The sequence below is a fragment of the Vidua chalybeata genome, chromosome 3, assembly GCF_026979565.1.
Source record: "Vidua chalybeata isolate OUT-0048 chromosome 3, bVidCha1 merged haplotype, whole genome shotgun sequence".
Classification (NCBI taxonomy): Eukaryota; Metazoa; Chordata; class Aves; order Passeriformes; family Viduidae; genus Vidua; species Vidua chalybeata.
In genome coordinates, this window is record NC_071532.1 from 107,792,937 (window position 1) to 107,805,517 (window position 12,581).

General features: G+C 43.5%; 1 protein-coding gene across 5 annotated transcripts; it reads right to left on the reverse strand.

Moving 5' to 3' along the window:
* Positions 1–915: 915 nt before the first annotated feature.
* On the reverse strand, positions 916–8,979 carry ENPP4 (ectonucleotide pyrophosphatase/phosphodiesterase 4). 5 transcript variants are annotated; one of them, XM_053939087.1, is made up of 4 exons: positions 8,870–8,979; positions 6,263–7,127; positions 5,183–5,353; positions 916–2,788 (listed from the first exon to the last, which is right to left on the reverse strand). In XM_053939087.1, the coding sequence occupies exons 2-4, from the start codon at positions 7,083–7,085 to the stop codon at positions 2,424–2,426; spliced, it is 1,359 nt and encodes a 452-aa protein (XP_053795062.1). In that variant the 5' UTR covers positions 7,086–7,127; positions 8,870–8,979; the 3' UTR covers positions 916–2,423. The 5 variants fall into 5 exon arrangements, with proteins under 5 accessions (XP_053795062.1, XP_053795060.1, XP_053795059.1 ...); XM_053939085.1 differs by having other exon boundaries at positions 8,818–8,979; XM_053939084.1 differs by having other exon boundaries at positions 8,809–8,979.
* Positions 8,980–12,581: the final 3,602 nt, after the last annotated feature.

Sequence of the window (12,581 nt, forward strand, 5' to 3'; positions counted from 1 at the left end):
ACCCTTTCCACAGTAACACTGTCTCATCTTCCTGCTAAAGAGAGGAGGAACAGAGGGTGATAAGGATTTCCACCAGACACAGCCTCTCGCTGGTTTCACAGCAGCTCAGTGCCTGTAGCAGTTCTCATCAGAAGGGGCTGCCTTAGTAGCTAGGAGGAGAAATGCATTTAGACCTTGATTTCCCCAGCTGTAGCAACATTCCTATTTCAGGTCAAAGTTCTGCCATCCTGCTTCAGTCAGCATTTACAGTTCTGGTCACCAAAGCCTTGCTGGCAACTTTGCCACCTGCCTGGGAGGGAGGGCATGCACAGAGGAACTGAGAGCACATCAACCACATGCTGTGTGACAGCTGCTGGGGGGAAGGAACAGAGTGGAGAAAATAATGTCCTAACCAGTTTTAGCTTCTAGAAAAGAACCCAAAACTCACAGGTAGAAGACAGGATGTTTGCCAGAAAGGTAAACTCAGTCAAGCCTTTCCAAACACAGGTGATGCAAAGCATCTCCAGTAATTCTCTGACTGACCTTCTGAGGACCCAACTCTGGATTAGAATTACCTGAACCTAACAAAACTCTCTCCAACATAGGAATTCAAGCATGCTCCCTTTTACAGCATATCTAAGCCTAGGTTTTACACTGCAACACATTCCATTTGTAGTTACTCATTAACCTGACCTCTTAGTGCATGTAATTAATTAATTTAAATATAGTAGGATGAGGAAATGACTCTGTTCAGTCCAGCTACTGCTCTAGAATATCAACAGGCTAAAATCTAGTACTCTGCCAGTAACAGCACAGATTTTTCAAGGGGCCTGAGCCTTTTTCAATTAATCTGAACTCCTTCAAGTTCAGATTAATTCAGAGTAAAGCATTAATAAGTAATAATTAGTAGTTTGGGAAAAAAAAAGGCAGAAGTAGTTAGATTTTGGATTGTGTTTTTAATCAAGTACAATGGAATCCCTAGAGAGGAAGACACATTACTAAAACTTCCACACGTTCATAAAACTCAAGTTTATTTTTTCCAGTGGGCAGTTCAAAGTTACCCCTTCCCTCCAAAGTTCCTAGTCCCTCCCCATTGGACCACTGTGGCCAACAGTTGGCTGTGGCCAACACCAAACTGCAATGAATCTGAAGTTGTGAAAGAGAAACCCCATTGCTACTACATACCTCTGTCACTTTATTTTTTAAAACCATCAGACTTGTAGGAAAAGGACTTGATAACTGTAGTTCTCTTTTTGGGTTAGCAATAACAATTTAATCTCACTGAAAGATAAGGTACCATGTAAGGCTTTCTCAATCAAACTGGTTTTTTATAGCAAGTTACTACATGACCATTAACAAAGAATCAAGCGTTTCAATTAAGGGAACAGTTAGCTCTGGTCTTCAGCACGAATTTGCATCTATGTACCTCAAGCATTACAGAGAATTTATTTTTTGAGATAAGATCTGCTACCTTCTTCCTTTAAGTTTCCAGGGTTTAAAATAGGAGTTTGAAATCCTTGCTTGATGACATGCACATCAAACTTTCAGTTGTTGCTTTTTAGCACAACAGCCGTCAAGAGACAATTATGAGCTGGTACACAGGGCAGAACCACCTGTGTGGTGGTTCCTTCTGCTCAAGACCACCTTCAGCAGAATTTACTCCTGAGAAATTTTTAATAGGGTTCAGGAGAAGTGATTTTACACTACAGCTGATGAAACTGGGTAATTCAAAGACTCCCAGGTTAAACTGACTTTCTTGAGATAAGGCAGTAGTGCCATTCCAGCTGGACCTGTGGATCTAAGTCATCCAGAGACACGTATCCAGAAATGTCAGAGCCACCTGCCCAGGCTTGTAAGTGCTGAACCACATAGTTCATTGCTCAAAATAGAAGAGATATATGCACCAGGTTCTTTAATCACTGACTTCTACTTTCTTTCTCAAAAATTTCTTTTCACATTGCTGACTTAGGGTAGAAACAGAAGTCTTGAACCTTCTCTTTCCCCAAATTTAAGGGCACACCAGAATATACTCTCTAAACAAAACTAACTCCTAACTCTCAAAAAAGTTTTTCTTTTCAACACAGGTGCAAGAACACTAAAAGTAGTCAATATTAATTTAATACAAAAAAGCAATTATCATTTACAAATATTAAAATTCACTTTGTCTATCCTGGCTAGTCACACTCTGGAGTCTCATTCTGAAAGTGTTCAGAGGCTTGAATGAAAAACTAAGCATTATTTTGTTAAGAGTCTCTTTCAGTAAAAAGCCACCTGTTTGGTTATGAAAATATTTTTATCTGACACTAGTCACACAAATCAGCAGGGTCTGGCTGTACAGTATTTTACACAGATAAAGTGCATCAAACAAAGAATGCCATCCAGTGCAAACTGAAACTGTTTTCCTGAAATCACAATGTCGGAAGCGAGGCTCAGCTCCCTCCGCGCTATCCAATCAAAGGATCATCGTCATCGCTCTGTAACTGGAGCCGGGCAAAGGGCCGGGAGGGAGCCACTCTGTTCTTGGAGATGATGATGATGCAGGTGAAAGTGCTCAGGACCATGAAAACCCCAATGACGATGCCAATGGCCTCAGGGACACTGATGCACCACTGGTCAGCCAGCAGGCACTTGGTGTTGGCGAAGGTGCCGTTGTGTGGCCGCGGGGCGAGCCCCAGCACGTGGCACATCATGGGGTAGATGTCCACGTTGTCCAGGCTGCCGTGGCTGTAGCCGCGCCGGAAGGCGGGACCGCGCGCGGCCAGGAACGGGTGCATGCTGGGCAGGGCGTTGTCATAGCCGTGGTCCCCCACTGCAGCGGGGCAGAGCACACAGTTACTGGCACAGCCTCTGCTGCAGAGCCACTGGTCCCCTCCCCATCTCCCCCACCCCCAAAGCACGTGTTCTAACCAAAGGTTAATGCACAACATAAAAGCAGCTAGCTGTTGGATCAACTGCAGAAAAAGCCACAGTTCCTTCCCTCTTCCCCCAAGCCTCACAAGTCTTTTCCTATACTGGCCTTTCCCCATGGCTCTCCCTCCTACTAATCTCTTTTCCTGTGAGTGTTTAACATTTCCAGTCTTCCCTTTCCCATTCTTCATGCCAAAGTTGAAAAGGAGGTTGCCATTCCACAATGAGTCAGTAGCTAGAAGGCAAATTTTTACTCCTCAGATTTTGGGAAGTCATCTCTCCTTGCAGAATGGACACTTTAATTACGTATTAAAAATCAGGCACCTTTCCCTTGATAGTGTTCAGTTTGAGCATACTGAATACCCACAATTCATGCTTATCAGATAAAGTACTTCATCTGAAGGGACACCCAAAGAGTCAAAACCAAAAGATCACTGTGCCTCTGGCAGGCACATAGCAAAACCTTTGTGGCTATAAGGTCAAGAGAACTTGGACATCTAGTAGGTTTTTAAGATTAACTATAAACAGCTAAAGAGCAGCCACTGTTAAACTTCCCAATAGCATTCATGAAAAACCTGTCCAAGGTGCCAGATGTCTCTCACAGCACAATATTTGAGTAACTGCATTTAAATCCATTTCTTAGTAACAGTGGAGGAATATCCCTGAGAACTGCTTCCTTGGATGTTTTCCTGAAGCTTCTGATGCAAAAACATCCAGATTCCAACTGATTAGGTGACACTCACCACTTCAGTGAGCTTCCACTAGTTCTTTTTAATGTTTTCTACCATTCTGTATGTTACCACATCTTGTTTGTTTTGATTCATATTTCTAGATTGTTTTCCCTGCCTTTTACTACTTGTTTGTTCTGAACAGAGCTACTCCAAGGTCCCTCTCCAATGAAGTTCCCAATTTTTCACCTCTGAAGTAGGATTCTGGTGTGTGGAGTTACTGGTAGGTACCCTTGGCTATCACTGTGCTGCCACTTTGTCCATGAAGGCAATAAACCTTAAAGAGGCTTTTAGGCTAAAGCCTCCCCTGCCTGATTCTGGGAAGCCTTCACAAATAAAACTGATTTGAAAAGAGATTTACTTCAACTGATACAATGCTGTTCCTTATAAATATTCGCTTACTAACTATTTTTAGGCACATGAAATTGAATCTAAGCAGAAACAAGAAAAAGAGAACTCTGATCAGAGAACACCCGTGCTACATGTTGCCAAATTGAAGATAATTGTAGCAAATCCATGGGGAAATTAAAATATAAACACATCCTGAATTAAAAAGCAGCACTGCTGTACAGATACTGATAAAACCTGAACTTAATTCTGCAAAGGGCAGACAGTTACGATCAGCCAAACTGGGTGCAGCCAGGATTTTACACCACTTAACACCCTGTCTCTAACAGCAGTCGTACAGGGAAGTATCCAGGAGGGCTATCCGTGACCCTACCGACCAGCCTGAGCTGTTGGCTGCTCAGAAACTTCCCAGAAGTTGGTACTTTTGTATTTAATTTCTATTAATGGATTTTCCTACCAAGAATCTGTCTGATCACTTTCTGAACACACATACACACACACACACTGAGCCTTCATCAGCAACCAGAATTACAGGTTGAATTTTCTTACTATTACAACAAGGAAATCTATCTGGAATTTCTTCTTTGCAATACACTTTCATGTTACTGTTGCATTTTTTAAGTTAATTATCCATGCCTCTTGTCTGCCAAAATAACCCTGCCTGTGGAACACCTGGAAATATATACTCATATATATATATACATATACGTATATATATGTGTAATTTGACATTCTAGCAGGAAGAAAGTGCTAGCTTAGCAAGACTCTGAGAAGTGACACCTGTTGAGTTTTGTCTTTCAATCATGCTGCTGTGTTCCTACTGTTATTAGTATTTCCTGCCATTTATTTTCATTCCCTAGAACATGTATTGTAATATTAAATGTTGTGTGTTGCATGCTTCAATTTATGCACCCCTACATATGTATTTTATATACAATAAAAAGTTAAACCACATCCAGGGAAAGCTTGAGACAGACTGCTAACCTGCCTAAGATAACTCAGACTATTAAGTCGAACATGACAAAGTGTTTCGGCCAACAGAATATTCCCCATATCCTCATCATCTGTTAAGCACTCCAGGCTCAGGCTGAGAATGTTCTAGAAAATGCTGCACTATTCCTAAACCTGCACAGTGCCAGGACTCCCCTTGCTAAATGAGAACCATCCTGCAGCTGACAAGGCAGTTTACCCACACAAACCACAGAGGAACACACACTTACACTTGGAAAGGGACTCGTTCTGTACGATTGTCCAGCCTTCATCTGCAACCAGAATTATGGGCTGGATTCTCTTGTGATGGCGATAATGGAATCTGTCTGGAATTTCTTCTTTCAGATAAACCTTCATGTGACTGTTGCAATTTTTGAGTAAGTTATACACATCTTCTTTGTCTGCCAAGGAAAATATTGCACATGAAACAGCTGGAAATTAATTCCTATTTACTACAATTATCTCTCATTAAACCTAGGATCCATTATTTCAAATTAATTATTTTTAAAAAAAGCAAACAGAAAAGGAATTTTTTCATGTCCCTTATGAAATGCTCCAGTGGCTGAGGTGAATTTCAAAATTTGCTTTCATTTTAAAACAGACTCCTCCCAGGCGTTGGTTTGGACCCACAACCTAACTTACCATCTGGGCTTGAAGGGCAAAATTCAAGCAGAGAAACCAAGAGAAAGCAATCACCCCCTCAAGTAGCCAATATTTTATCCAATGCAGTAATTTTTTTTTTTTTCTGTATGAATCACTTTGTTCATTAGTCTGGCCACAGAGAGGTCAGCAATGTCATGACTGCCTGTTGGAGACTACTCCAAGATACAAAAACGGAATTTATGGTAGGAAATCTTAGGTTTCACTCCCAAAAACAGAAGTGGTAAAATGATCAAAGTTGGGACTAGATTCTTACTTGGAAATTTACACAATGATGTTTTTTATTCTGAATAAACACATGGGTTTATTTCATGCTCACTGTGAATCACAGCTGCATAGACTAAGTGAGCAACAAGAGAGCAGGCAAACTCAGTACCTACCTACTTTCCAACCACCTGCAGCAGGGTCATCCTTATTAGCCACAGCAATTTGACAAGAAACTCTCTTTGTCCCAGTGATTGCCAAAACAAATTTCCAAATAAACCATCATTCTTTAGCTTACTCATTATGTCGAAGTTCTGCAACATGAACTCCATAGGTTTTGCAAAACATTAGAACAGTCTAGCATACTGTGCACTTTTTAGAGAGGCAAGATAAACAAGATTTAATTCTCAATATATGCCTTAAAATATAACCAAACCCAAACATACTTTGCCTTGGCAGCACTGCAGCAACAGGAGTCCTGTCTATCAGGGTGTAGTTATTGCGCCCGAGGCATTCATCCAGGACAATCAGCTTCTCTGCAGAACAGGAGGCCATTCCATGGTCACTTGTTATTATGACATTTACAGTGTCCCAAAGGCCTGATGCCTTCAGTTTGTTCATAAGGAATCCAACATGTTTATCCACCTCTTCCAACACTCTGTGCATGTTCTGGGTGTCACTTGGGCCGTACTTGTGCCCACTTGCATCTGGTTCTTCCCAGTAGAGCACAGCAAAATTGACCACTGGGTCAGAGCTGTTCAGCCACTCAACAATTCTCTCCACTCTCTCCTCAAACTTCACTGAGAAGTTGTACTTCATAAAGAAATGAGGTGTCGTGTTGTTGATTTTTACATCACTACCGGGCCACATTGCAGCAGCACTTGCTCCCCTTCCCTGTTGTTGATTTGTTACCCAAATTGGAACTGCCTCATTCCACCAGAAGGGATCTGAATCATTAAACTGTGAAAATTTTTTCTTGGCATCTGCATCGTACATGTCATTAGCCACAATGCCATGGCTTTCCTCATACAAACCGGTCACTATGGTGTAATGGTTTGGGAAGGTCTTGGTGATAAAAGCATTCATGACTTCTTTTACAAGCACACCATCCCCAATGAATTCCTGGAGATGAGGAAGCTTGTAGGTTTCCAAGTAATCAGCCCTGAAGCCATCAAAGGACACGAGGAGCAACTTGGGTACCGAGTCACCAGCTGAGTGAGCAGAACAGAGGAGGATTGCAGCAAAAAATAACATCAGCATCGAGCTCATTGTGGAGACTTTGAAGTACTTCCAGCAAGTAATCAGATGCACCTGAAAAATTTAAACAGACAAGGCATGTAACCAAAACAATTCTACTGTGACCAGTTTAACTAGCTAAACATTATATACATCTTCCTTCCAGAGGGTAATTTTAAAACACCCAGTCTATACAACCACTCGAGTCAACAGTGGATCTCCCTACTGACTTCAGACGTTTCTCATATATTGTCAGAGCTTTTCATATATTAAAACAAATGTGCAGTGAGATTTTTTCCACTGAAGACTAAATGAAAGGAAGAATTGTTTTCTTTTGATCAGTTACTCCATTGTTGTGTGTGTCCTATTCCAATTCTACATTCCAAGACAGAAAATCAGTATTTTTCTTCATGTTCCAGCACAGGCACAAACACTTGAACAGTTCCAGACCCACATTTAAGAGTCCTCTGCAGCCCTAAATTCTTATTACGCATCACTGTTCAGATAAGAAGCCTGTTTCCTACTATAATTGTAATTGTCCTTTTTCATCTCACTTTCCCTTTTACGGTTTCTGCTTTCTAGAGTTACTGGAAGACTTTGCAGCCTTTCAACATCCCCATTTACTCACTGCTCATTCCATACACAGAACTGCCTGGAGTAACTTCTCCTTTCCTTCTGAGCTGCTCTGAATCTACCATAACAGCATTTAAATCTGTCCTTCATATACCACACTTTTCTCTCTATTAAAAACACAAAATTAATAACCTTAGCTATGAGGTATTTCTCAGCAAGAAATTAATTATTATTATGAGTGCCAGATATGATGTGTAAGCTTTTACCTCCCTTAATGTATTATTGTGTGACTTAAGCACTTTGTTTAGGAAGTTACAGAATGATGCTCTCAGTCTTTAAAAAAGAGGAAGTGAAGTTCCAGGTTTCACAAAACTATCTGCAGTGTTGTTAGGCAGCGTATTTGCTTCTCAGGAAGAGCCCCATTCCGGGAAATTTTCCCTTTATATTTCTTCTATCCTTTTCTTCCTTTATGTGCAGACAAACTGTGATTCTAGGAAGCACAGCAGCTGACTTCCCAACATTTTTAACATCAACCCTTTCCCGCAAGCTCCTTAAAACAGCAGGCTTATTTTAAAGGTGTAAGGAGCTTTAATATTAGCTGTAGCTTTAGCAGTGTCGGGAATTCAAAGTACGGGAAGCCACCCCTCGCCCCGGTTTCCAACAGTTAAATGGTCTGCAGAACATACAAAAGTTACGAGGATTGTCAAAAACAGCATTAAGACATCTCTGAGCACGGAGGACTTGGAGGACACACGCCTTTTAAATAAGAGAACGGAGAAAATAAAGGGCAAAAGCAACGCAGCGGCGGTATCACCCCTTCGACGTGGTCAGGTGCTTTAAAAAGCAGAACCAGAGTTTTCCGCAGCGCAGTAAGAAAGACACAAACCCGCAGCGTTCCCTTCGAAATGCTCCGCAGCTGCTCAGCACTGGTGTTTTTATACACAAGTGGCATATTCTAACAAAAAAATAACTCTGCCCCTGGCAAACCCAGCAAAACAACCCAGCTTGAAATACCACCAGCACTAGTCCATCTGCTCCCGAACTTCCCGAACAGGTTTTGGATAGCTCGGCTCGGCCAGAACAGGGGTTATTCCGCCTGCAAAGCGCACACACGCGGCACCGCCGACCAACCGAGCGCTCCGGGTCGGTTTCACCCACGCCTGTCCTTCACCCGCACTCATACCGGGCTCACCGTCCCCACAGCCTCCCGCCGCGGGACACCCCGGTTCCCGCCGGGGCCCCACCGTGAGGTCCCGCTCCGGCTCCGCTCGGGCCGGGACGCGCGGGCAGCACCGGAGGTGACAGGGGGCGGCGGGGATGGGGGTTCAGCGCCTGCGCACCCGCCGCCCGCGCAGCCCCAACCGACAACTGACGGGCCTTGAGGGGGGGCGCGGGAGCTCATCGGTGAGCGCGGCCTCCGCCCGCTGTGATTGGCTACGGGCCCGCTGGCGGGAGATCCGATTGGCTGCGGCGCGGGGGGCGTGGCGCTGTGATGATCTGATGGGGGGAGCGGGAAGTGAGGGGAGGACGGTCGGAGGGGCCGTGAGGAGGCCGTGAGGGTTGGGCTATGGGGGCGGTGGGGGGGGGGGTTTCTTTGACTGAGGTGTCCCAGGGTCAATTAGATGGAAAAGAGCTCTGAGATTATCGAGTTCAGCCTATGGCCGATCACTCTTTTGTTAACTAGACCATGTCTCTCAGTGCCGCGTCCAGTCTTTCCTTAAACACCAGGGACACTGCCTCCCTCGGCAGCTCAGTCTAGTGTCTAACCGCCCTTTTTGTGAAGGAATTATTCTTAATGTCCAACTAAAAAAAACCTCCCGTGGTGTAACTTGAGACTATGACCTCTTGTCTTATCCTTGTTCCCTGGGAGCAGAGCCTGACCCTCACCTGGCTGTCCCCTCCTGTCAGGGAGTTGTGCAGAGCCAGAAGGTCCCCCCTGAGCCTCCTTTTCTCCAGGCTGAGCCCCTCCAGCTCCCTCAGCTGCTCCTCCTCAGACCTGTGCTCCAGACCCTTCCCCAGCTCCATTCCCTTCCCTGGACACGCTCCAGCCCCTCAATGTCCTTCCTGAACCGAGGGTCCCAGAACTGAGCACAGCCCTGGAGGTGACCTCAGCAGTGCCCAGCACAGGGGACAGTCACTGCCCTGGTCCTGCTGCCACACCGGGATGAAGGGGGCAGAGCTGAGGGGAGCTGTAGGATGAAGCCCTCCGAAGCAGAGCAGTGCGGTGTTTTCAGGGAGCTCGGGGGGTTGTGAGGGATGTGTTGTACCCCCGGGCCGGGATGCAGCTCACTTTGGGGCTGTTTGCTGGGCTTCCCATAGTTGTAGAAGGGCACCGTGAGGTGAGGCTGCGATGGGACACGTCCTTGGGAGTGTCCCTGTGTTTTTCCAGCACGCCCATAAGCTGCCTCCTGCCTTCTTTGCAGGTGCCTGGCAGCACCAGGCTGTCACCTTTCTGAGGCAGTTCTGCTTGTCAGCATGACTCCTCCATGACTCCTCCATGACTCCATCTCCCTTTTGGTCACACAGCTCTGTCAGTTGGCTGTTCATATTTTTTCACATACATCACCTTTTTGTGGTCTCTTATGGAAAAAAAAAAAAAAAAAAAAAAAAAACCTGTTTACCCTAAAATTCAGAATACAGGTAGGAAATGGTCAGGTGTTGCTGAAAGTACTCCGAGTGCCACTACAGCAGTGTGTGCTGAGTTGAGATCTGTTTTGGGTTCTGGTGTAAGTTTGCTTCATAAATTAAGGCAAATAATTTATATTAAAAAAAAAACCCAAAAAACATGGTTTTCCTTTTTATTATGAGAAGGGATTAGTAATTCTGCAAAACCTGTCAAGTTACTAGTGCTGAAAAACAATGAGATCAGCTCTATGTAAATAGAGAAATTAAGCATCCTTTAATAGCATAGAGCATAAATCATCACTATTGTAAATTTCATCCTAAAAACAGAAAAAGACATGCTTATGGCTTCACAACTGACTGAAGTAGATCTGAATTTCATTCTGTGTACTCTGCTAGATGTTTATTCTGCAGGCAGTGTAGATTTCAGCTTGTTTCTTCCTAATGGCTTTCACATATGTATGAGTTAGGCAGGTTTTGCTACCTGTGTATGCCAGCTGTGGAGTGGCTCTAAAATGTGGTACAATAGGCTGACTAAAGTGACACGCCCCTGATTCACCTCGATTTATGGAATGTAGCAGGTGTGGTAAAACACAGGCCTGTGAAAGAGGGGAAAAAACATCTCCAGATACTTAGATGTTATGTCAAGTTCAAGTCAAGGTCCTTGTGTGGCTTTTTTCTCTGAGTCTCTTTTTGATTATACAAATTCAGCTTTGTGAATATGCATGACAGCTGATCATGTGGAGGAGGGACACGTCCTTTATAAATCTGTTGTATTGCCTTAAAAATACTTTTTACACAGAGTGGACTAGAGCTCTAGGGAATGCATAACAGACCAGGTGCAATATTTTGACCAATTTCATGAAGTTACAATTGAGTTCTTGTTAAAAACTTTATGTACAGATGCAGACAACTTTTAAGCACCGAGGCTCATTTGTCAGCCTACTTTTGCAGCATACTCACTCAGCTATTCAGTCCTAAAAGGCGTGAGTAGTCTCTTGTTTACCCTTGCCCACATGCTTTGAAAACCATTTGCAGTATTCACTTATTCACCAGCCCAAGCCTAATGTGTTGTACCCAGTTTGACACATCATATAGGCAGCACACCACAGCTCTGAACGCTGAGCTGGCCTTGCCAATATGTATCTAATGTGTTTAATACAGCTCTTGGTTCCATTTACAGTGTTTGCCTACAAAAAATTGGTGAGTTACATGCATTCTTACATTAAGAGGAGTAAAACTGGGCACTACTGAGATGTTTGCCTTTCTTCACCTTGATCTCTCTGTTGTACTTTAGCCCATATTTGCCTTTAGAAGCTGCAGTTCTAAGTACTGGATGCTGCAGATTTACTGCTGGAGTACAACTAAGCATTTGCAGCTCGAAAAACATTAGTCAATGCCAGGAAGTAAAGAGCAGGCAACCTCAAAATATTCTCAGGGGTTGCTAGGTTTAGTACAACACTTAGATGGGAAACCATACCCTCTAGCTGGCAGTGTTGTGGAAATGAAGCAACTGAATTTATTTGGATTAATTAAATTTGGGGTTAAATTTGGACTAATTTAATTTGGATTGTTCAGCCTGGAGAAGAGAAGGCTTAGGGCTGACCTAACTTTGGCCTTCCATCACCTGAAGAGTGCATACAAGAAAGATGGAGAGAGACTTTTTACAAGACTGTGGAGTGACAGGACAAGGGGGAATGGCTTCAAACTGAAAGAGAGCAAGTTTAGATTGGATATTAGGAAAAAAAAGTCTTCCCTGTGAGGGTGGTGAGACCTTGGCATAGGTTGCCCAGAGAAGCTGTGGGTGCCCCATCCCTAGAAGTGTTCAGGGTCAGGTTGGAAGGGGCTTGGAGCAACATGGGCATAGTGGAAGATATCCCTGCCCTGTATTGCATGCTTTCTTGAACAAGAAATATTTCCTGTATTTCCAATTTTATTCTCAATTTTATCCATGTGATAGAGACCTCTGTCACCATTTTCCATTTTTGCTCAGTAGTTTTTTAAATCTGTCATTTAACCTGTAATTTACTGTGTTTTGATGCATCTTCATAAAATTGAGATTAAAAAAATAGATGTTTCATGAAACCATATAAAAAGCTGGGTAAGTAACAGCTGTTAAACTTTATTAGACCTTAAGCTTTTAGTGCCCATTTAGTCCAAAGCATTGCTTGTATATGGAGACTATAAACAAAAAGGGCTCTTAACCTTTCTGTTTCTCAAACTAGGAAGGAGATCCCTAAGGTGGTGTGACAGGGTGATACAGAGGACTGTAGTGCCTCTGCCTTCTTTATTTTGGTTACCAGAGCCTCCACTGCAAACAGGCTTGAAACTGGG